Genomic DNA, 25480 nt, shown 5'->3' on the forward strand with positions numbered 1-25480 from the left:
GACCACGAGTTGCAGAGTCATATCGTCGCACGTCACTTTGAACCTCAAGAAAAAGAAGCCAAATATTATAAAACAAACTTTATTAAACATTTTGTTGATCAAAGTTATATTTAACCATAAATAAATTAGTAAGCGGGTCATAGAAGATGCTGTCTGGATCTTGTGTATATATATATATATATATATATAGAAGCACGTGATAAATGTAGTGTGCTTTTTCACCAGAGGAGGGCACTGCTGCACCATAATTGCAAGTAAAGACGTGTGGCATATTGACATGGAGAGTTTATAGTTTGACAAACTGCATTTGAATCCCAGTCAGTCAATGTGAGATTTAATAATGATATTCAGCATTTAAAAGGGTACGACTTCAGTAGTGTTTAATAAGTGCTTAAGTAGGTCACAGTACTAGCTATTGGAATGTTGGAATGCAATAAAAAAAACAAAAACATTTGTACAAATCAGTTTTTGTTAAGTCACCACTCAGTAAAATGTTACTATTAATCTGACTGTATCAAACCTCACCAGCCGTTATCAAACATGTAAAAGTTACAAATTACCTTTTGGCTTTTGACATTCTTGGCACTTAGACCTCACCGACATTCACTAATGACCACATAAGAAAGCTCATGAAACTTCCAAAAACTTGACATTGGCAGCTATTAGTCCTGTATGGTGTATGCAAAGCTACCATGCACTATCAAATAGTCCGTAAAAATCCTCGACGGTCAACTCGCCGCGTGAAGCGGACGACCTTCTCAAGTCCTCAGCATACCGCTCGTCTGACCAGACTCCCCTTTATAGATCAATAGTCTCGCTGCAGATGCTCAAAGCATCGATTTGTCTGCAAACACTGATGAATTCGTCCTGCACGGATCGGTCTGTCTCGGTTGACATGTCCAGGCTCTCCTGTGAGGCCGCCCCCAGTGTTTGATAGTGCCTGTGTGGGTCGCTGTGGCCAGAAGACGCCGCGTAGCCCGCGCTCCCTTGGAGCTGCCTCGCGTGTCTCTCTGGGCTCGGGCAGAGGACCAACGACGAGCTTCCGAGAGAGGTTCGGTAGAGGGAGCAGGAGGAAGAGCTTTCTCGCCACTGTTCGGGTGACGAACAGCTGGAGGAAGAGCACGGGGAGGGAGATCGCGGCGCACCTTCAGCAACGTCTCCTTGAGGCTGGGCGCACGGCGGCTGGGGTTGGGAGGCCATCTCCACGCAGGAAGAGGTTCGATAAAGGCCGGGGTCAGCTGAGAGAGGATCACAGTGGCCGGTGATGGGAAGAGTCCAGTGGTTGTTTACGGATATGTCACTGCAGCGAACAAGCCTGGCGGGGCTGAAGAGGCTCATGGGAAAGAGGGCGTCGCTGAAGAGCGCCTCGTCGATGCTGCGACGCAGGTTAATGGGCGACGGCGGTCGTAGGTCTGCGGTGGAGTCGCTGGTAAACGAGGATCCACCCGACTGCTCTCTGTCTCCTGCATCCTCGGGTTTTTCGGAACCCCGTAAGTCCAAATCTAAGTCCAGGTCTCGGTACGCCAGGGCCCGGTTGCTGTGGTAGAGGAGGTCCAGGCCGTTCAGGCTGCTGCCGAGCCTCTCGTCCATCAGGGTGTAGAGAGGGAGGCTCTCTGTCTCTCCGAGCCCGACGGTGTCAACGATGGCGAGCTTCTCGTGCTGGCTCAGCGTCCACTGGTAGCTCCCCGGCAGGATGGGCGACTTGGACGCCAACAGCTCAGTCCAGCAGCTTCCAGCGGCTGGAAGGTGGTCAGAACAGTAGACTGGTTGTGCAACCACCAAGGCCAAGGTGAGACAAACCCCGAGCTCACAAAGCCTGCAGCTAAACTGAAAAATCCACCACGGCCACGGGTGGAACACCTCCTCTCCACCTGCGACACCCAGAGCATTCAGCATTGCATACAACTGAAGTCCTGCGCACGCTAAACAAAACAGTGCTGAAACACAAACGGTGACGGCTGCGCGGTCCCAGTCCCGGCTCTCGGCAAAAGGGCAGCGGTTGTAGCGCTCAGCAGGTGTTGGAGACGTGTTGTTCAGGTGGTAGATGTGCTTTGAGTCTGCCCGCACGTAGATGTAGAACACAAAGTAGGCAGAGGAGAGAAAGGTTGCCAGGGCGACAAAGGCTCCGCGGGAGATCAGCGAAAGAGAGAGGCACAGGGGAGGCTTTCGCTGATAGGACTTCAGTAATGTCACCGGACCGAACGCGGCAGCAAAGTGCAGGACAACCAGGCAGGCCAGGAAACACGGTCTCTGGAAGGCCGAGTAGGACAGCTGCATCCGGGAGCGCATGGAGAGGAGAAGGAAGACCAGACCGAACGCTGCGGTGAGGCACGGAAAAGGTGCTTCGTAGAGCATCAGCGAGGCCTCCGTGGAGGGTAGGAGGTCCTGGTGGCCGTAGGCATCGTACAGGAGTGAGAAGGATCTGGTACCACCAGCGGCAAGAAGAAACAGGCTGACCAGAGCGAAGTAGCCACAACCAGACGGGCATCGCAGGGGCAAGCAGAGCAGGTTGAGCGCCGAGGCTATTGTCAGCATGGCGAAGACGCAGCCAGCGCCGTAAACATGCGCCTCCCAGGCCAGGCCCCAGGCTGCCATGGCACTGTTCCAGTCCGTGTACAGGGGCACCAGCATGGGTGGAGCCGGGTTCAGGAAGAGGTCGTTTGACTGGTTCGCGACAGTGGTGTTTTGCGTGGTCTTGACGACCGAGGACATCGGGGAGTCCCAGGTGTCGGAGAGGTTGCAGATCCCGGTGCGTTCTTTGTTGCAGTCTGGCAGGAAGGTGCCCTCGCTGTCCTCCGGGTTGGACATCCAGTCCTCGGTGTACGGAGGAATGTGTGAAGTTTCTGGGGGGACGTCTGGAAAGAAAGTAGAACATAATTTTTGATCAAATTGGCTTTGAATAGCTGGTGGGATAAACAAGATTAATAATGAATGAGTCATTGTAAAGGAATAGAACAAGAACAGCCTGGAGATGGCAACAGATTTACTTTTATATTACTTAAGAGCATGCTCATCTTCCACTCATGAGAATAGACAGAAGAATTAAATCAATGTTCAAACTATCCGAGCTGGAAAACACATTTTCTCTGATCCAGGATGGGGAGAGAGTGCTGTTCTCTCTCTAATGGGCAAATCCTTATTTAAAAAACTTGTAAGAAGGCAACTTCAAACTGAGCTAGGACTAAAAGAGGCTTTTGTGTGTGTGTGTGTGTGTGTGTGGTGTGTGTGTGTGTGTGGTGTGTGATGTGTGTGTGTGCGTGTGCGTGGGTGAGATCAGCCCACTCACAACCACAGAGTTTCTCTTGCATTACGTAAGCCATCTGGAGTTTCCATGCAAGTGTAGTTAATTATGATTGTGTCAGACATGTTTTAGCACTACAAAGGAAGTGAGTTCAGCTTCGGATATTAAGGAGTAACCGTGTGTATATGCGTCTGTGTGAAATTCACAGACACGCCTGCAAAGCCCATCAACGCCGTGCGTGTTCATGTGGTTAAGTTACTGGAGAACGACTTGAATGAGACGTTCGCAGTTCACTGAAAATAGCGTAACGCCTCACAGATGGGCAAGAAGACAAAACACTTTTCAATCTCCCGGTCTCCGCATCTCGAAACTTCTCGTCCTGGAGCGTCTGTCTTTTTGAATAAAACGTCAACGTCACCTCGTGCACGCTGGCTTTTCACCGCAGAAAACACCAGAGCGAGACCTTCACTGACAACGGCAGCTTAAGCGGCCTTACAAAGAAAAGGTATTCCAGTGCAACAGAGGAGACGCAGCTTCTCACTGCATCTCAGTGATTTACATACACACAGGCTCATCAGTCACTTCGCTGCAGGCTTATCAGAGACAATAACTCGTCCATAAAGAGCCAGGTGCTATAAAGGACCGCAGGGACCGGGACAGACAAGCGGGATGAACTGACAGCGCACTAAATCACATGGCAGGCAGGTTTAGTGAAGTGTACACGTGGAAATACATTTTACAATCATTTTAATGACACCTTTATTGATTGGAAATTTGTTTTTGTGCAGACGCAAAGCGCTGCCGTAACTTTTGTCTTAAAACAGTGAAGCACGGAGGTTAAAATGCACCCAGCGATACCCGGACAATACTTTATATCTGGTGGTCATGTTATGTGCCAGTTTAAAAACATAAACGTGCACACATCAGCGCCACAAAACCCCTAAATCTTCTACATTAAAGACGTCGAGTTTGTGTCCGAAATAAAACTAAAAGCGGAGTTTGTGTGGTTTAGCGTTTTTTGTTTCAAGACGTTCCCGCGTGTCTTTTGTAGGTTGTGTTCTTGTGTTTCCCATCCCACCCTGTCCTGGTCCCCTAATTCGCTCTTTTGTTTATGATGTCCCTCCAACAGCTGCCTTCAAAAACGATGGAAACTCCCATAGGTGGGTTTGTTATTTTTAAACTGGGACAGTTTTCTTGAGCGGACGCTGCTGTTCTCTTTGGCTGCCCTGAATTTTACAAGTCTCTTCCCGTGTCTTAAGGTTCCTGCTTTTGCTGGTCTTTTTCAACTTCATGTTTCCAGCTGATATTTCTATCACATTTAATACCGTATGTCCAGTTTTTTTTTGGGGGGGGGGAGAATGATTTTACAGCTCCGATATTATTGTAATGACGCCGAGATGTCTAAACCCTCTCACTCAGATCGGTTTGATTGTGTTTCTCGTACAGTCGGTGTCTGTGTGCCCATTTTGGAGCGCGTATTTGTGCGTTTACTCGCGTTTTTAAAGTTTCCCTCGTGAAGAAAGCCACGCTCTCTTTCTGCCCCAGATCCTCACCAGCTGGAAAAGGTTTCCACGAGTGCTTTAACATCAGCTTCAGCTCCTCTCTGCCTTCAACTTGCTGTTGGTCTTCATCATTTCGCTCACTTGTCCTCTGACCTCAGAGCTGAATCACAGTCCCAGGTTGTAATGAAAACGTCGAGCTCGAGGAAATACGGCCTCCGCCTGCCGCCCGTGCATTTGTCGGCGTGATGCAGCGGTTTTACACGAAGCTTAATCATTTCCTCAACAGGACTAAAAAAAAAAACAAACGAGAATCGATATTTTGTCAGGCTTTGTTTTTGCGCTGATGCACTGTTTTTTAATTCAGGCCCGATGACTCTCAAATAGCAAATGCTGCCGAGACGGCTCCCTTGTGCCTCTTTCCTCATAATGAACCTGTCAGCTTTTTATTGTACTGTATTGTTACGTGCAGATGTGGCATAGAAGAGAAGTTAGATAGACGTGTGAGCATCAGATAGGTGCCACGCGCTCATCCAACCATTCTGCTCTGCCAGGAAAGAACACGCTGTGCAGCCATTTAGTCAGTTAAGCAAATGGACTAAACATCCTGTTCCACGCTGACATTTAATTTGCCAGAAAGGAGAGACCGAACTGCAGCGTCCAGTATATTGTTTTTAATTGAAATACTCCCCAAACAATATTAAACAAGTGGATAAACGAGAGAAAATGAACCGCTTAAGTCACGAGTGAAAGAAAAATGATTACGTATTTATTAGCTCCACAGTTTCTACCGTGACAATTTAACACTTGTCTTTATTTTATACTTCATTTTATATGATTGTAAATTTAGGACCTGTGACTTGTGGTCTGACAAAACAAAGCAACTTCAAGATAGTGAAGCTCGAGCTTGTGACAGATATTTGTCATTTTGACCTGTTATGAACTAACTAATAAATCAGTTGATCTAACTGTTGTTAATTAATATAAAATAATAGTCCACAGCGACATCACAGACTCTTCGAGGCAGTAGCTAAATGCTAACACCACGTGGCAAACACCAAGCAGGGGCAACGTGCTCACAGCGACCATTGCTAACATGCTGACGTTCAGCAGTGAACTTTGAGCGTGGTCAGCGTTTTATTTACATTTAAGCATCGTAGCACGTTATTTAGCGTCAAACAGGAAGGAAAACTGAGGCTGATGGGGGATTTTGCATATTTGGTCATAAACCAAAGACATTTACTCAGGGCTCATTCAGATTCACTGCCTGAGAGCCTTTGATGTCTAACACAGAGGTGCCAAAAATAAATGTTTCTTTTACGTAAAATTACTTTTAATTTAAATGCAGCCCCAATATATTTTACAGAAAATTATCTTTCTCAATCAAAAAAAAAAAAACATTGCATAATAATTACAACAATAATTGTATTATTTTGCAGAAATTATTGTCAAAAACAGTCATCTTGCCAATTTGTTTATCGTAAGTTGCCTCTTGTCGGTGTGCCGCTGCGTTTATCTCTCATCTTGACCGGCAGCGCAGCAGATGAACATAAGCAGGAGAGAGAGAGCGAGAACACCCTTAATGAGGCCAAAGTAATTTAATAGGGAAGCTTAACAGCACTATGCTTCACATTTATCGTAAAACTCATAGGATGTACTTTTTAGCTGCACGGAGTTAGCGCTTCGTGGTCATTACCTTTATGATTTTACAGCACTTCAAGGAGAGTGAGCACGAGCTTGTTGAAAGTCACGGTGGGCCAGAACAAAGAAGGTGCAAGCCAACAGGCCCCGAATAGGGCTGCCACAACACATTTCATGGAAATCCATCCAAGAGTCATTTCAGTCTGGGCCAAAGTGGTAGACGGACCTCCTGACCTTCGTTACAATCCCTCGCTACACGGCGAAAAAAAATGTACAGATAAATCAATGACAACAATAATCATTACTTGCAGCACTGTACTGATAATGATGGAGCCTTTGTTTGTTCAAACTTCAAACTGAATCAGTACAAAATGCGTGAAATCCTCTTATCATAACAGACAGCAGCTGCATGGGAAATGTGGCTCGAGTGTAAAACAAACACACAGCAGCAGGCATTTTAAATGTGGGGGCCACTGATAAAGTAGGTGGGGTTCAGGATGGCGTTACGTTGATGACTTGTCTGTCCATTTGCGGACTTTCCAGGGCGATGGACTTGGATGCCAAAGAGTCAGTGGCGAGTGGAAAACGTGACCTGTGTTGGATTAGTGCCATATGTATTGTGGCCTCGCTCATGTCAATAAGCGTCACATTTGAGCTGCCGGGCCCGCTGAGCGGCCTGCACGGGGTTCGGTATGTGGTGGCGGCTGCAGTGCAAGGAAGGATCAGAGCGTTACGTTCCACTGCGTGCTGCTCGGTCATCTGACGCATTCCCGTGGGAAGGAGTCTCTCGTGTTAGGGACAGTTGACACATCTGCTGCAGACCGACACAGACTGAGAAAGATATTCTGTGGACACCAACGGAGAGGTCATAACTAACAAAGACTACAAAATATTATCTTTAAAATAAATTTCGGTTTGAATTTAACATTGAACAAAGATGAGAACGGTTGCTGTCTGTTGAAATGACATGTTGAAACAAGCCAGTAGCTCTGAGACTGTACTAACTGGAGCTGGAGGGGGCTGGGAGGGGGGGGGGGGGTGACGCGATGTGAGCTGAATGCTACACTACAATGTGGTGGCGCTAGATTGGATCATCTGAAGGGACTATAATTTTGCTCTGATTGCTTGATCTGCAGCTAAGTGGAAAACGTCATGAGATCAAGGAAAGATGAGAGGGAGAATTCATAAAGGATTTAGGAGAAGAGAACCGCCGTGCTCAGACAATCCGACTCCATTTACACTAGGCTACCTAATTATGCCACGGCGGATGTTAATGACCGGTGAAACTACAACTTTCAGAAGATGAATTGCAAAAAGCGCATCTTGGACACTTTGTCCAGTGTGTATCACCGTGTTGTTTCAAACATGGACATCTTCACTCATAAAGTCACGGAGCACAATATCACAATAACATGTTTTTTATTGTTGCTGTGATACTTATTTCCACATTTTGGGTGGTTAGTCTACCTCATTGATCAGATAGGTCACGTTAGTTACGGGAGCGCATCTATACGCACAATAATACTGCAAATCTCCCGCTGTGAGACTGAAACCGGAATCTCTACGTAATAAAACATTTGACGTGACTGGAAAATATGTCGGAGTTTAGTAAACAGATCCGACTTTTACAAACGGTAACAAAAATATTCCCGACAGCTGTTATTAATACTCAGCCTCGCTGAGGATCAATAATTTACCTGCAGCTGATAAACTGAGTCTGCGAGACAGCTCACCTGTCCGACGTGAAGAAAGTTGGTTCATATTGTCATTAAGCCTCCTTTTAGATCCGTCTGCTCTCCGTGTCGGGCAGATTCATGAATACAATTACATTAGACAAGAACGACCTAAAACTGCATAGCTTCAGCAGCAGGATCCATACAAGCGAGTCCGCAGCCAGAGTTGTGCGCATTTACGCACGGGGCACAACAGCGGATCTCAGAGGAAAGACTCCTACCAATGGCTGGACGCAACAAATTAAACTTCGTAAAGTTTTGTTTTTATGGAGATTTCTGTTAGTAAAAATGTAAAATTGTAGAGCAACAAAGCGCCAAGAGAGCGACGTGAAACAGGCTAAACTATACATGAAATGTGTTCCGTGATTTCAGGATGATCTGCGTGAACCTTCCACAACTGAAGGAAGCAAACTGATATATATATATATATTTTTTGCTCTTGGTCAGCTTTATGAACCAAGCTGGTGCTGAAATGTGTGAATATCCTGATGTTCAGTCCTGGAATCGTGGGACCCCGCGGTCTCCTATCCTTTCATGTAGGACGGCCCGGTATATCCTACGTCAAAAGGAGATAGGAAAGGAAGCGTTGGAGCTCCTTTCCTAAGCACTTCGAGAATTCAAACAGCTCTTATAATAATATGGCTGCCACTTATTTACTTCCGGGTCACGTCACTCACTTTAGGAACCTTCCTGAGCAAATTGGACTATTCAGACGGGCCAATTGTTGGCTTGCTCCAGTAGGTGCCGGTGAGGCGTTTTGACTGCAGTCGGCTGGATGGTTTGACACCTCATTAGCATGCAAGGCTCCACGCGTTCACTGAAAGATGACCGGCCAACGTGGATAACAAACATCACGGGTAAGATGCTGTTTACACGCGTGGTCCCGACTGTGCTGCCTGTTTTTGTGCACTTAAGTTGTTTGCTGCTGTTTGCGCAGCTTTCTGCAGGTGCGTGGTTTCTTCAGGCTGTTTTTACGACTTTGCCTTGTTGCTTGTGAATCGTTTTTCACGGTGGATATATATATATATATATATATATATATTTAAATTGTGACAGTAGGAAAAGCGAAGGTTTGGAAAGGTGCTCCAAGTTGACCGAGAGAACACGAGACTTGTGCGCTTCCTCTTTTGCTCCGTGTTAAGAAAATCTAGCCCGTGATGGAGATTTTTTTTTTTATAGGATTCATTCTCTGTGGACTCCGGATGTATTTGTCAGATGTCATCCTGTAGTTTTTGGGGATATTTAAGTCTGAACTAAAGTGGTGGGATATCCCACACACGACTGACTCTGTAGCCAAATCACACCTGCACAGCTGGAAAAAGAAAAAGCGCATCAGGGCTTCATTTGATCGACACATTAAAACTCTCCCGTAATGGGTTTTAAATGTCCTTTTCTTTTGCCTGATGTTTTGACGCTTTTAGTGGTTTTATGTGAAGCACTTTGAATGGCCTTGTTGTTGAAATGTGCTATAAAAAAAAAAAAACTTGCCTGGCCTGGCCTTGCGTGGCGGCAGATAATATGTAAGCCTAATTATTAACATTACTTTAAGAGAAATCAAGATCTCAGAGCTGCCTTAAGACATTACAGTCAGGTGATAAGTGCCGACAGCCAAAAAGAAATCGGTAAGCAAACGCTGTTAATGCACATATATGTCCTCATTTCTGTCAGTCATGCAAGTAAATCTTGAAAGGTCTCACCTAGAGACACCTAACGTGGTGAACCGGCCGAGGTGATGAGGCTGAATGATTTGTCTGATGTTACGTTGACTAAAACAACCTCGCCCTCGTCTTTAATTGGCTGCAGGTTGTTTCTGCATCGCGAAACCGAGGAGCTCCGTGTCGTTTTCATCTGATTGCCTTCATTTTCTGTTTGGCTCAGCTCAGAAAAAGCAATTTAGTGAGCGCCCTTGGAGAAGTGAGATTGCGCAAACTGATGAGGAGGAGCCCGTTGTGTGTGTGTGTGTGTGTGTGTGTGTGTGTGTGTGTGTGTTGGGAGGTTTTTACCTACTTCTTGAACAGTTTGATAGGACACCTGCTCTGGATCCATTAAAGCAACTGCTATAGTTTGTATGATATCTGTAAATGTGTTTATGTGCAGCCTTTATGTTCAGCGACAGATTTTTGCTTTTGGGAGATCACACACACACACACACACACGCACGCGCACACACACACACGCACACACACACACGCACACACACACGCACACACATGCGCGCTAGTAACATTATTGTTTGACTTACTTACTCGTGACACGCCAAACTAAACTGCCCCGTAGCGTCCCACCATCAGCGCGTGGCACATTTTGACGGGTCTATTTTTGAAAACCACTTGAAAACATCTGCTATTCTGGGCGAGGCAATGTGGGTTACATCTGCCCCTGTGAACTGGGCCGAGCGTGGATCTGTTAAAACGCGTTTGACCAGATTCAGCTTCTTCATGATGGACTCGTACACATCGTAGAGGATTTTATATTTATTTTTCGTACCATATTTATCCGTTGGATTATGAGAGTCTTTAGTGATTTAATCAAAACGTAAGACCTGTGATATCGTGTATATATATATATATATTTTTAATCTTGTCAACAGTTGCCATAAAACGATCAACAGTAAATAGATGCCACTAACGTGTATTCTTCTCCTTTTCTTCTGTGCCGTAAAGTACTTCAAAGACCAACACTGTTGCCTTGGGTGACATGTTCTTTCCTCGCAGGGATGATGAGCACTAAAATAAATTTTGAGCCTGTTCCACATACTCCTTCCTGTTGCCGTGAACGATCACTAGACCATAATCCAGTGCTGAAAATAGCCCCCCCCCACAGACAGGATGGGTTTGAAGTTAGGCGGTGTTGTCGTCTCATCGGATTTGACAGAAGGTTTCCAAACGTAGCAAAATATAATGACTGAATTCCCGCAAAAGAAAATGGAAGTTAAAGCGTATTTTTATGTACCATAAGGTGTTGATTCGTCAGGATAAACAGCTGGTGGTATACATTTTCCAGCACGGTGCCAATAAACCGCTGCAGAAGACGAGGCACGTAATTTAAAGAGCAACTTAAAACGATGTAACGGTTTAATTTTTCATCTGCTGCATTTTCTTTTTCTTTTTTTCTTTTTTTTTTTTTTTATCCCGTATTAAAGCAGAAGCCTCAGTGAACGTTTCATCACACGCTTCTACATCATGATTTATTCGCAGAGTCTGATTGAATTGACATCGATGACGCCAACCTTTCTATCTCATCAAGCCTAAGCACGTATACAAGGTCTTTATTTAATTTTCACTGTTTCCACAAACTGAAAAAGTGCATTAAAAAAAAAACAACAACTGGTGGATGGGACGAAAAAATATAAAATATTGCTGGTCTTGATTACTTTTCATTTTACTATCTACATTCTTTTTTACTCGATGCGTTTGTTTGTTTCATTTCTAACTAGGAAATAAGTCCCATGGATAATAAGACCCGTATGACACCCAGGCGTGAATAGATGGCTAAACAGAATAAATAAAGATACTCTTTAGTTACTAAAGCAGCAGCATCTCTTCATGTTTGAGTGCTCTGCAGTCACTGGCAACCAGAATCAGTGCTTCTGTGTGTTTTCAGTTTTGTTTGGTGAGAGCTGTTGTTATTATATCTGTGATTATTTGTCTGAGAGTCAGCACAGAGAAATATTTGTTTAATGTGTGGGCATTGTTCCCCGTCTTCTGTTCTCAGGAGTTCTCTAAAATCACAGCTTTGAAAGAGCAGTTTTTCTCCTCCCATTGGAAGCAATTAGCAGCTTCAGGCAAAGGATGCAGGGTAATTGTTTCTCTGACAGATTTACAGATATTGAAACGGCTACAGGACGGCTTATGAAACAAACAGCACGTAGTCTTTTTTTTCGTTATCACTAGCAGCGTGGCAGTGCAAACGGATGCTTAAAAGGGATTGGATTTTGAAGTAAGTTGCGGCGTTTGCTTACACCTGGAGGGATGTGTTTGCTCACCTGTGCTATGTGGCAGGGGTGTTGTTAGCAGCTCGGCGGGTGGCGTGGAAATGTCTGCCGGACTCGTGTCGGAGTCCCCGTCTGCAGACGAAGGGGCCGCACCTTCCTCATCTTCGCGATCCTCTATTCCTGGCAGCTCTGAAAAGACGCACGCAGTTTAACCTCCGAGTGATCTCAAAGCGTTCAGGATAACAATTTAATTTTGCGCAACGCCGTAGCTCCGCAGTGGTCCGAGGAAAAAAAACAGATTAGGAAATCTGGAACTGGCCAAAAGAAAGTTTGACCCTGGCTGTTCTCTGTTCACAGCTCACGGCGCATCTGGGGCTCAACAGTGTCGTAAACGGAAGGACTATATTTCTTAACCCAGTTCTGTCATTGAGTGTCCCATCATCCACTTAGTTGTAGCCAGTCATCCATAGAACAGTAGACCGGACCTCTGTGGTCTAATTACATTGGCATCCTTATGTGTATGTGCATGGGTGTGGACATCCTGCTCCATCGCATATACAGATGACTTCTTAGTGGAGTTAAAAAAAAGAAAAAAAAAAGAAAACATTTCATAAAGAGCTCAAAGAGAGAAAAAAGCGATGCAACACAGATGGCAAGAGATGGAGAGAATAATGAATTAATAGCTACATGACAGGAGCGTCTCATTCTCTTTTCCCTTCGGCTTAGTTCACTCACAAAATATGTTTTCACTGTCAGCCACCACACAGGAATTCTGTTTACAACACAGTACAGAAGTCGTTAATGACAGGGTTGTCTAAATGAATCTGTTGGAGGGGGGGGGGGCACTGATGAGTTGAGTCTGTGATGGAGCGAGAGACACCAGGTACTGCTTGAGATTGTGACTTCAGAATTAATATTAATAAAGATACCAAGACGTAAGAATAGTGAGGAGGGTAGTAATGAGTGGGGTAAAAAAAATTCATAAAGGCCACGAGGCAATGTTAGCTACTATCTCAGAAAATAATCTAGGTCATGTTCACAGCACTTGAGTCAATTGTAGGTTTTAACAGCCTCCAAAGACAAGTCTGCTCTCTTCACTTTGTTGAACTGTTGACTTGCGCACAGCGAGAGCGCTCTTAGCCAAAGGAGACGGAGAGTAATGAGGAGCGGGGATTAACGTACCTGCACATCCAGTGTGACGCGCCGCAAATGTTATTTGGAGCACGTCTTGAGTCCATTCAAAGTCGAGTCAAGTCTTCCACTTGAACGTCAGATCTCTTGGTAAATCAAAAATGAAGTCCGCTGTTTTGGGGAGTAATATTTTGCTTTCAATTGTTTCTGATGGCATGAACACGAGAATGCACATCTGCAGTGACTGACTGTTGATACTCTGCTGTCCATCTGTATCGGAACAATTTCATTTAAAATATTGACGTGTGACTAAACTTTCTTCCGTGTGTTACTTCAGCCATTGCCATAATGGAAACGACAGCATTACTTGATTGCTGGAGGGTGTTAAAACGACCTGTATTTATGTTTATTGTGACGTCTTGTGTTTGTAGTAATAATGACGGTAGCAATGGATGAAGTCAGGTGACGGGAGTATGAAGCGTGAAAAACTCCAGGCAGGGCACTTAAAATAAAATATAAAAACAACTGAGTTTACAGCACTGATATATTTGACCTTCATGAGCTTCTATCTTAACGTGTTCTTCTTAGTACCCCTCTTTCCAGCGTGGGTTCTTTCAATGGTGCAATATCCCAATGTATCCCAATGCTGATCTGACTAGGTGTAATTTTTGCTTATTATTCCTTTTATCCTGGAACTTTCTATAGTTTAGTTAAAAATGTGGCTTAAGGTCAGCTGTTTATAAGGAGAAACTTTCAGCCTGTTTGTACACAGATCACTGCACACAGCACTGAAGGTGCCTGGAGCAAAAGATCAAATTACAACACTTAATATGATCTTCTGCAAATGAGATAAGGAGGGAAAACGCTCACTCGCTCGCTCGCTCACTCACTCACTCGCTCACTCACTCACTCACTCATTGGAACTCATCACTTCAGCAAAATTACTGATGACGAGTTACTTACAGAGACCGCTGAAAGAGCAAAATACACACGAAAGGATGAGAGAGAGGAAGGCGAGCGATAAATAGACTCCATCCACGTTTGCAGCTCGGCCTTCTACATTAATGCTGAATTATTATTTTAGCATCTACCTAATTAGTACATGTATAATTTACTTTGGTGTTCGTGACCTTCAAGTCTGATCAATCGTTCCAAAGCCGGAGAAAAGACAAGAACTTGTCTTCTTAACCACAAGCTGTGAATTGATCGTTATCTTTACGTGCACCCGGATCATAGAACTTAGATTTCACCCAGAGATGAATTGCCGCCCCCCTACTGATGTGGCTTTTATCACGCAGTGTATGGTTTTTCAGAAGCCTCCCATTATCTTCAGCTTCCAGAAATGATAAACAAAAGATGACGTTGGGTTTCATGACACCGCTAATCTGTGTCAGTCCTTAGTGAGTTTATGAAAAGAATATCCGCGTGGGGTTTGTAACAAATACACTGAGCTGAGCGTGATAGCGAGAATGGGGTTGGGACGGAGTTGCAGTGCAGAGGCGCATCAGATACTCATAATTAGATGTGTAGGAATATCATGACTGAAATCCAGTCGCTCATATTTCATTTTGCCTCTACTTGCAGAAAATTGCATCATGTTGTTGCCAATTTGGTCCATGTTCGAGATCGTTACTAAGGACGTCAGAGCTTTTATTTTATTTGACAGACCTACTTTTAAAGTCAGTCTGAATTACGGTATGAAATAATCCTCATTGTTGTATGATATTTCCATATATCAGTTTATTTTTCTGCAAACAAACCAGTCTGGTAAAAGGACTTATGATGAGAAGTTTAGCATAATATTAAAGCAACAGCAGTGTCCTCTATTTGCATTAAAGCCCATTTTCCATGTAAAATCGATAAAGAGGCATCAGATATTCACGTCACATGCTCTGTGTGTGTGTGTGTGTGTGTGTAAATCCATTTCCATAATCGATTAATCTGTCGCTGGCCACGCTTTAGCTGTTTGGCACAGTGCTCGGGTCACAGAGACAATATATCCTTGCAGGTATTAATGGAGTGTGCTCAGGGTCTCGTCTCGCCGCTGCCTATTAGTGCTGCATACAGTAATGGAGGCGGTGGGAGGAGGGGAAGGAATGAGAAGGATAAAGGAAAGCTTTTTGGAAGAAAATGTACAGCTGGTTGAAGAAAAGCTACGTTTCCTCTCCCTTTTTTTTCTACTCCCTCTTTCCATAACTGCCCTTGCAGTCGCGTGTTGGCGTGTCTCTCGGTAGAAGATTCGACGCGGATGCAAAGCATCGCTGCGTCATTTATTTTTTATTTTTTTTACACCTGACAGTTTCCTCAAGGGCAATGCTACGTAGCAAATGCTGTTTCGATCAATGAAGACCCACCCACTTTTCTTTTTTTTTGTTCCTCTCGGTGGTGATGTTCCACACCTCCAGCAGTGAAATGATTCACGCCGTGTGGCTTTAAAATAAAATCACGGCACACGGATAGAGTGTTCACATCGGGATAATGCATGATAATGCTGGGGTGCCGCGCTTTTCATTTTCATGTCGTGCTCCACCTGTGTCCTTTGGCAAGGTGTGACCGATCAAACACGGCAAGACTCCAGTTCGACACGACACCAAGCGGACTACTAGGGGGCATAAACGCAACGTTTCTATTGGTTTCCATTCCTCCACCAGTGACCAGAAGCTCCTCTCATCCCTGTCGGGACACTTTCAGGCTTCATGGCAGCCGTAGTTGAGGTGTCTGTCAATGGGAACAAAGTGACAGGGATTTGTGTTTGGACATAGACGAAAAGATTGCAAAAGGGGGAGGGAGGGAGGGAGGAGGCTAAATGGCAAGAAGCATGTTCAGCATCCACGAGCAGCAGCGGCTGGCGAGCGGCCGGTCCCACAGGAGAGGCGGTGTTTCGCTGAGTGTGCGCTCAGAATACTGATACATGAACACTCCCCCCACCCCCTCCATATCTCTCTCCCCCTCCCTCCCCCCCGCCGCCTCCTCCACTCAGCAGAAACCCCCCCCTTTCTTTTCTGTATGCCAGCACACAGTGCACAGCTGAAAACAAGTGCAGACACAATACTGATCGCTGCAGACAAAACATAACAACCACCGGTTTCGGAGATACGAGATTCAAGAGTAAGAACGGTTGCCTTCCAACGTGAAAAAAATAAACTGTCAAACTCGCGAAATAACTGTAATTTCAACATATTGTCAGAATATATTGCTCCTATATAGCTTCTGAACGTGGACGAAGAGTCCTTGAATTTCGCAGTTACACATGGTCACAATTCTGTGACAACCCGGCGAATGTCTGCAGCAGAATATTGTGCTATATGTTCAGAAAGCTGCAGAAAGGATACTGCAGAAGGCCTCGACATGTGATTGAAAAAAAAAAAAAAATTCAATAAGAATATCAATTAACAGGGTTTTGTTTTGATTATTTGCTTTAATATCCCTTTGCCTTATTGTCGGTGTATCATTTACGGCCTAAAATACATTTTCATTTCTTGGTTAAAAACTGTCATCAATATGCTCCAGCAGAATATTATTATGACCGATACATGCTTGCACACCAGTGCGTGCATACGTCCACCGAACGGTGATGGTTTTAGCAGATGGATGCTGAATCTCCCTGGTCGAGAGTAATCGACCCATCATTTGCCGGGCAAACCTTTGACCCGAGATGATGAATGTGTCTGTACATGGAGGAGGAGCTCCCCCTGAACACTCATCAAGCATACAGACACCAAACCGCCACCAGTGTTGGGGGAAGGGTTCGGGATGTGAAGGTATCGCCTCAATGTCGTATCGGGGTCTTTTGAAACTTACTGGCTACCAGTAGCTGCTTTAGCTCTTCTTTATCTTGTCGGGCTGACGGAGAACAAAACGCCCGTCGAGTAGATTTCAATGAAATACTCTTTCCTTCCATTCTCTGAGGTAATGACTAAAGTTGAAGTGGAACTGCTGATTGGAAACTCATCATAGATGGTTAAAGGCAAAGCTGGTGGGATATAAAGATTTCTTTTAAATAGGGTGGTACAAATTGCTTATTAGTAGCAACTGTGAAACTCATAATTAACTTATGGTATGAATCGGACCAGTAAATAACAACACTGGAAAACTCATTTTAACCACCCACAACATCTTGCTCAACAGATGCTTGTGATTTATTCTCCTTTCTTTGAAGCCACCTTAGAAATACAATAAAGATTTGTCATTCTGTTGTAGATGGTTCCATTTTTTTTATTTTTTCCTGACAGCGGCCGAGTTGCTCGATTTATGTGTCTATGGATTCATCTTCCTGAGGCACTTAGACTCCTGAATAATGCCATGTAAGTTTAGAAAATATCAACTGCACCTTTAACATCTTCACTCCAAGCTCGGTAAACTAAATTTTGATCGTAAAACCCATCAGTGTAATTATTTTAATGTTGATTCCAGACTTGTACTTTGTGACTGTTTGACAGGGTTTAGACAGGATGAGGATTTTATGCAAATCATCGACCTTTGACTGCTTACCGTGTCAGAAATGTCATTGATCAAGCCAGACTGTCTGCACCCCTTTGACAACCGTCTATTGAGCACTAAAGACCTGCCTACACATGATTGATCACATCTATTGATCTATTGATTGAACTCAGGCATTATTGATTTGTTTAACTTTGCTTACCTCCTGCTATTGGGAAGTTAACCCTTTGGCGCTGAGTTGTGCTCGTTATGGATTCCAGGACTAGTTTATGATCGATCCCTTGGGCAGTGGAGTGCACCCACGGCTGCTCCTCCACGGCCGCCGACCTGGCCTCCGAGAAGCCCAGGTCAGCCTCGCTCTGAGTGGGATGAGCTTCTGACGTTGTGGCCTCTCCAGCATGGAGGGTAGTGCTAACAAAGTCTTGTGGTCCTCTAACAAATGTGGTTTCAAAGGAGGTAGGATTAGGAACAGGCCCTGGGGGAAGCCCGCCGGTCATTGTGGTCTCTACTAGTCCTGGGTTTGTTGTCGTGGTTTGGGCTGATGCCCATGTCAAGGCAGTGGGAACTGTAGTTTCTGGTGCTATCGTAGAGGAGATCATTTCTGAAAAAGCTTCAGCCTCCTGATAAACGCTGTGTTCCTCTGGGAGGTGTCGTGCGGTGGCACCCGTCGTGGATTCATCCGCTCGCGTGGTGCCCCGTGGTGGGTGGGTATGTGTTGCATTTTGTTCCGGAGCACCAGTGCTGGTGAACACAGTGTTTCTGATAGAGCTGCTTGTGGGAGAGTAGGAGTCTGACACAAGAGTATCATTGTCGCTCTGGACTTCGCTGCTGTGTGGAGAATCTGATGTCCCTGTGGGAAGTGATTCAGTTCTTATCTTTGTCACGCTGCTTAGGGTCCCCTGAGTCGAAGCGGTGGGTGGTTGAGATGCTTCAGAAACGCTCCCTTCTCCTGATCCCGAGTGATCTTGCAAGTGATCGATTGGTTCTACCAGGCCTTTGGCAGCTGTGGTCAACGCAGCCTCCTCTTTACTCTCCGAACCCCAATAAAAAGGGATATGGAACGGCAGCGAGGGAAGGGAAGGGAGCTTTGGCAGAGAAGGGGTCCACCGATAAAAGCTGGCTTTATTTTCAGGTGACTTTTCACTCAGCTGCGTCACTCCCCAGAGGGCCTCCTCATCAGCCAGAGCCTGCCTGTTAAGTAGCAGAAAATACCAGAAGAACAGAGCCAAGGTCCGGTGAAGGCGAAGCATGCTGTCGACAGTGGTGCATGGATCAGTCACATGTTTTTCTCCATTCTCCTGCTCCCCGAGGCGGGTTTGGCCGGCTCGCCTGCTAAATGGCCTAGAAGACAAGAACAAACAGGACACTTGGTGACACTTTTCATCCACCCTCGGACAGCTAAATTTGAGTCGATGAAAACTTGATTGAATTTACATCTGTTTAATTTTTCTTTTCGCCGAAACATTTTTGGAAGGCCGAGCTTCAGTTTCTCGGAGCGCGACCTGCTTTTCAGCTGTGAAGTAAATCAAGTATAGAAATTTTGCCACCCATCACAAGTGACTGCTGAAGTTAGCAGGCTAAAAAAAATGGCAGCCACCACAAATCACAACAAGAACTTAAGTATTATGGACACCCCACAATTAGTGGTGTTCTGTTAGATGTGGTGGTCAGTATTTATGTCATGCTGTTGCTCACATGCATACTGTGTCGCTGCGGTTGGGCTGCTGCACAGACTGACCAATTAGAGAAAGAGCTTCCGTCCATATGTATCCTATTCAGCAAGGAGTGGTCAAGAAATAATGTGAGAGTTGGGTTGGGGGAGGTTGGTGAAGAATTAGGGTCCGGCTTGCCAGCCTAAGAATAGAGGGACCTCTTATTCTTTTGTTGAGCGCCGAATGGTTCAAAGTCAGTAGCCTGTTGCCTCAGTGAAAAGGCTGGAGCACCAAAGGAATTTTCCCCTGTGAGAACAACAACCTGTATGCTTTAGCTGTACTTAACCCCACCCCCCCTCCCACCCTCCTCCCCTCAAACAACTCCCAGCTTTGGCCTTGCTCTCTTTCAATCTCAGATTTATTTGTTCTTTAAAGCGGATGGAGAAGAATCTGTTTGTGTGGGAGTCAGAAAAAAAAAAAAAAAGGAATCAATATTCACAGAAAAACTGCCACCACAGTGAAGCTCTCTCCAGCTTCTCTATCGTGCCCTCATTCTGTTCTTTCACTCTTCATCTTCATTGTCAGCATCTCTTCTCGTCTCCGACAAGTTAATTTACAAGTCACTTTCTTCCTAGTCTGTGCCAGCTCTCTCTTTACTTTCTCAAGTTCTTGCTATTTAGTTTTGCACACTCACACTTGAGATCAATAATGAACTGCTATGAGAGTCTCAGGCTTGTTTTCCCTAATCAGGAGATCCGAGACTCGACCAGCCATCTCCCAATATGTTCCCGCCTGCAGGGATGAAACCTTCCCGGATACACAGTTCAGATGCTCACATAATATGAAGACTGACTTCCAGGGGGTCGAACATAGCGCTTCCCACACACTCCCCAGTTTTAGCATTTTGACTGAACACCATAAAAATCAGCTTCTAAAGAGGTTGTTTTTAGATGCCTGTTTGCTCGAGCTCGCACCGTCCAACCAGCACACAGTCGCATTTCACGTGTGCAGAGATATGATGTGTAGATGAGTTTGGACCCTACTCTGCATGTTAGCGCAGCTCTGTACTTGTTCGCCTACATGTAGTTTTCTGTCGGAGATACACACACCCACGCATACACACTCTCTTGGGTTCTTCAAGACATTGTGCCAGGAGAATCTTTCAGATAGGCCTGTAATCATAAATGCAAAAGGGAAACATGTTTTGTTGAAGCTTGGGGCAATTTTTGTTTTAACCCTGTTTGCCCTTTTGTTGAGTTGATGCATAAATGATCAATTATTTAGGCAGCAGGGGATATGCATAATTTAGTTTGGTTAACATTCTCACATTTCACTTCAGTATCACTTTCATTTAGTACCATGTCATGTGGTAAGAGGAAGCTCATGGAGGGCAAAATGATTACTTAATTAATCCTCATTCTTCCACTTGCAGAAAACTAGTTGAAGTGACTGCGACTCTGATTTGATTGTAATATTACATTCCCCTATGAATGGATTTTTCTTTAGCCGATCATTTGTTGAACCATACATGTACACTCTGCAAGGTAAAGACCATTATAGAATAAGTGATATTCCTCAATCCCCACTGCATCTCCCAACGAACATAAATATTGATCCACTTTTGTTTAACCCAAGTTACTGACTTTATTTTTGGCTCAATCACATGACTGTGTCATCGCCTTTCAAGTGAATGCGATGAAGTTGTTGTCGATCCCTCGCCTTTTTGCACATGCAGCAGCGACCGAGCGACATTAGCATACATTTGGGGTTATAAATAAATGTATAATCTAACGTTGACTTCCCTTTTAGCCCTCTTTTGTTATCTTTTAATTCCTGAAAGAAATAACCAACTTTCAAGCTGCTAAATGCTCCGCCATGTCCAACTGCTAGTTACTGACCTTGTCCATCTACAATTTAGTGCTGAGTATCATACAGTGGGTTTATCATAACTGCAGAGCTGCAGCCAAAAACATCGCTGATGAGAGAGTGAATAGAAACATCAAATTTATAGACTGGAAAACCAAAACAATAAACGATTCTCCATATCTCTCTTTTTAAAGCCGAGGGGAACTGCACAGTCAGGTCGTAATTCTTTATAGGTTCATCACTACGAGCGACACCCTACACGTACACAAAGATGCGCGATCAATTATTGATTCAAATATATCAATAATAGCGGCTTTAACATGTTGACAAAACGGTTTGTAAGTTACGTAGAATCACAAATACATGAATCAATTTCAATAATAACAAACTAACAATCAAGCTGACTTCCTGATTCGCTACGAGTCTCTAATTAATTACACACAGTTTGTACTTTACTGTCATTGCAGATCAGGCCTTCAACTTTCTTGTCACCACATCAAATACCCGCTGAAGGAATTGTCTGGTTTGACAGGCAGTAGAGCAAGCAACTATAAAAAGTGTCTGTGGGGAATTTACAAGTCCCTCCTATTATTTCTGCTGCCGTTTTTGTCTCACTGCCTCTGACAAAGACAAGAGGTGGGGGGGGGCTGGGACTATAGTGTGCTCAATGGAGCACAGATGGAGGGAGAGGAGAAGGGCAGAGAGGAAAAGACAAGGGCAGCAGAGACAAAACCACCATATTGACGTTCAGTTGTGGCATTGTTAGTCCAGGAGAGTAAACTCTGCGGCAGTCTCCTCGATGCTCATTTTAGTTTGTTGCCAGAGCCTCTTTCATTAACTCTGTAAACAGACTCCTGTCTTTCAATTTAGTGTGTGTGTGTGTGTGTGTGTGTGTGTGTGTGTGTGCGCGTGCGCGCGTGTGTGTGTGTTCTCACAAGAAGCACCCACTTAATCTCTCCTCTCAGGACCATCAGCCATCTTGTTCTCAATCTGCTGGACCATATTTCTCTGTGGATGATCATTATAAGGACTCGGTGGTAAAGCTAATGACAGAAAAAGAGGGAAGTAAAGTCTCTGAGAATGGAGGTGTCAGGAGAGGGAGAGCAGAGAGAAGGCTAATAAAAGAAGAGGTGAAATAGAAACATAGACTGAATTAGAGACGTGTGTCTCCCGAGTGATTGAAATGGAGAAGCTGTACACTGAGAGGAGTACCAAATGGAGACGAATTGACTGTGGCCAAAGTCATTACTATTTAACAAACCCGCTGTAACCACGGCGAGGTCTGAGGATCAATGACACCATCTACGACAACGGAGTCATATACCTCCCTGCAAATGGCGACTCTTGTTTGTGATAGTTCTTTTCTTTTTGTTGTTTCTGTGTGGGTGTGCGTATTTACAAGCAGTAGTTTTTGCTGGAGTATTATTTCCATAATTATATGTGGCTGCGCTCGCATGGGAGTACATGTGCATCCTCCTATATGCTGTTTGGGTCGTTGTATTTGTGACACCGGCTCTTTAACACAAGGAGCAAACTCGTGACTTTTTTCTCGTTATCCTCTCCTGACTTTGATGCTCCGCACAGACGTCAATACTGCACACATTCATTCTGACTGGCCAGCAGAGATTTATTCTCCATTTTAATGGCTTTACAAAGTGTAAGTGAGCGTAATGTACCCAGCAGGCACCCATATATCAATCTAGGTAGTTCTTTAATTTGTCAGAGAAGGTTAAAAAGGAACAACTAAGGTGAAAATAACAATCTGAATGTATTTGTGTCAAGTCAAACTAACTGTATTAATCTAGCACAACATCACTAATAACAAATTTGCCTCATGGGGGCTTTAGACCCTCAATAATTAAACATTCTCATTTCCTGTTTGAGATCGTATTTACTGTCCTCCAGCACTGCAATATGTTCTATGTCCAGATGTTACTGTGAATATTGATTAGATATTACATGCCACATAAGTATTGCTATTAAAAAGAATCAATGGGCTAATTGGTGAGTGAAATCATTTCGAAAGGATCGTGTTTTCGTATCACACGCACGTTAACATACGATGTGCAGTAATATTGATTTCCCCACTGTGTTAGGTTGAATTTGAACAAACTTTACAGTGTCGACGAGACCGCAGAAACTAGTCTGGTGCCTAAATAATACATAAAAAAAAAAAAATAAATGCAATATAATGTGGTAATTAGTGAGCTTGGGAGGAGCTGCTAAGCAGGTTTTGGACAGAGACACTTTCTCTCTGTTTCCAGGCTGCGCTAAGCTCGGCTAACTGCCTGCCAGCCGTTGTGTTTTCGAAAACTGCACTTAAGTGACTGATTCTTCACCCGTGCATTCACTGCTTTACGTTTAATCCACACCTGTTCAAATGTATTATTCCAGTGTTTGGATCATTCTCAAGTTTATCTTCTGCATCCGATGTGCCGTAACTAACTTGTGAGCTAACTTGTGAGCTGCAGCGTATCCACAGATAGATTTGTGCAACCAGCTCCAGTCAATAGTCCCCGCTCATTATTGACCGCAGTGAGAGCTGCTCTCTGTCCAAGAGTAGCTAAACCAGTGGTCGTGTGTCTGAATGAGCAGAATGAGGAGGCTACGTTTGTCCTGGTGGCTTTACGACCATCCCGAGTCATTCTATTTCCAGACGAGATGAATTCCCTGCTGCTGTGATCTGCAGCGTTTCCTCAGGTCATTTTATTGATCCAACTCTCGCATGCAGAATCCTTCTCAGAACATCAGCGGGGGCCGTTATTGACGTCTTCTCGCATTGCATTTTTGTGGGAAAACTTCTTGAGCGTATCATTTTTTTCCCCCCCGTTTCTCATTTATTCTCCTTAGTTTGGTCCTGGAGCATCCTCACACGCCGCCTCTTTAAAACCCCACTTTGACCACTCCTGAAACATTTTCCCCGCGCGTGAGACTGACTCTTAATTGTGCCGGGTTAATACTCGTGTTATCCTGAGAGCTGATGAATGCGGTGAACCTGCTTATTACGACGGACGCTCTCAAACGCAGGCGTTCCGCCGGCTGCGTTCTGCCGGCTGCCTTCGCCATGGTGACAGCTGAAGCCAAAGACGTCTCGCTAATCCCGGGGATTTGAGCACCTTTTGGATTCTGCTGTTCCGCTTGTTCGGAGTGTGTGCTGCTCTCACATGCAAATGGGCAGACACGCGCACACACACACACACACACACACACACACACACACACACACACACACACACACACACACACACACACACACGCACGATCCATCCCTGCAAGAGCATTTGCTGCTGTGTTAACACCAAAACAGACGCACATGCATGCATATATTCTGTACACCCTGATGCAAAAAACGGACCCAGTAAACAGGGATACATGCATAATTATGTAATCGAAGCTGGATATGAATGACAATTACAGACGTTAACGTCTTTAAACGTCGGGTTTATCCAGATGACACACTCTCTCCGCTATGTAAGAAGATTTAGCCCCGGAATTGTTCCCCTCTGATCTCCTTAACCCTGATGTTAATTAGTATGAATACACCAACATCAACCACAAATCTGTTTGTGCGTTTGCGGCTGTCAGCGTGTTTACCTATAACTGGAGCTCCAGCGCGTGTCTCGGCGCGTAACAGCATGAATATGGGAATCAGACCCTCGCATCCCTTCTTTCTAGACGGACACCAGCTGATTAAAACACACGCCCAGAGAAAGACTGGCGAAAACATGTCAGCTGCTTACCTGCGGATGGAATAAGATGGAGAATCCACAGCCAGTGGTGTGTGTGAGTGAGTGTGTGTGAGTGAGTGTGTGTGAGTGAGTGTGTGAGTGCTGCAGGCGAGACCGTTTTTCTGAGCCTGTGTGGAATAGAGTTCCAGTCCTCCCTCCTCCCACTGCTCTCTCTCTCTCTCTCTCTCTCTCTCTCCCCCTCCCTCCCTCTCCCTCTCCCTTCCTCAGTTGCTCTCTATCTCGCTCGCTCATTGCATCAGTAGTGCACTGCGCGGCTAACCATCACAATGCCTGTGGTCACACCTCACTGAACAAATTGTTCATTAGCGGAGATCACCCACAGCCGCGGACACCGGGAAACAAGAGTCAGGCTGCTGACAGCGGCTTATGCAAACACACATGTTGAAAATGAAACGCAAAGCTTTTACATGCATGTGCGCGCGCACGCGCACGCACACGCACACAGACTGGCTGAAAGCTGGTCAAATTTGAATGCAGCTGTTTTTAAGCACTAGATTTAGACCTTGATGGAGCTCACACGCTGATGTTGACTTTTTGACTGTGGAATCGAAGCATATGTTGAAATCGTGAAGTTGTCAGTGCCCTCAAAAACGA

The 25480-nt window shown here is 44.9% G+C and overlaps 1 protein-coding gene across 1 annotated transcript; it reads right to left on the minus strand.

Moving 5' to 3' along the window:
* Positions 1 to 65: 65 nt before the first annotated feature.
* Positions 66 to 24825, minus strand: prrt4b (proline rich transmembrane protein 4b). The gene is made up of 4 exons (XM_069164697.1): positions 24732 to 24825; positions 17822 to 18960; positions 12100 to 12237; positions 66 to 2855 (listed from the first exon to the last, which is right to left on the minus strand). The coding sequence occupies exons 1-4, from the start codon at positions 24797 to 24799 to the stop codon at positions 799 to 801; spliced, it is 3402 nt and encodes a 1133-aa protein (XP_069020798.1). The 5' UTR covers positions 24800 to 24825; the 3' UTR covers positions 66 to 798.
* Between the last annotated feature and the right edge of the window lie 655 nt (positions 24826 to 25480).

The sequence above is a fragment of the Embiotoca jacksoni genome, unplaced genomic scaffold (assembly GCF_022577435.1).
Source record: "Embiotoca jacksoni isolate LCO1_2020_lvr unplaced genomic scaffold, fEmbJac1.0.p SCAF_32, whole genome shotgun sequence".
In the NCBI taxonomy this organism is placed as follows: domain Eukaryota; kingdom Metazoa; phylum Chordata; class Actinopteri; family Embiotocidae; genus Embiotoca; species Embiotoca jacksoni.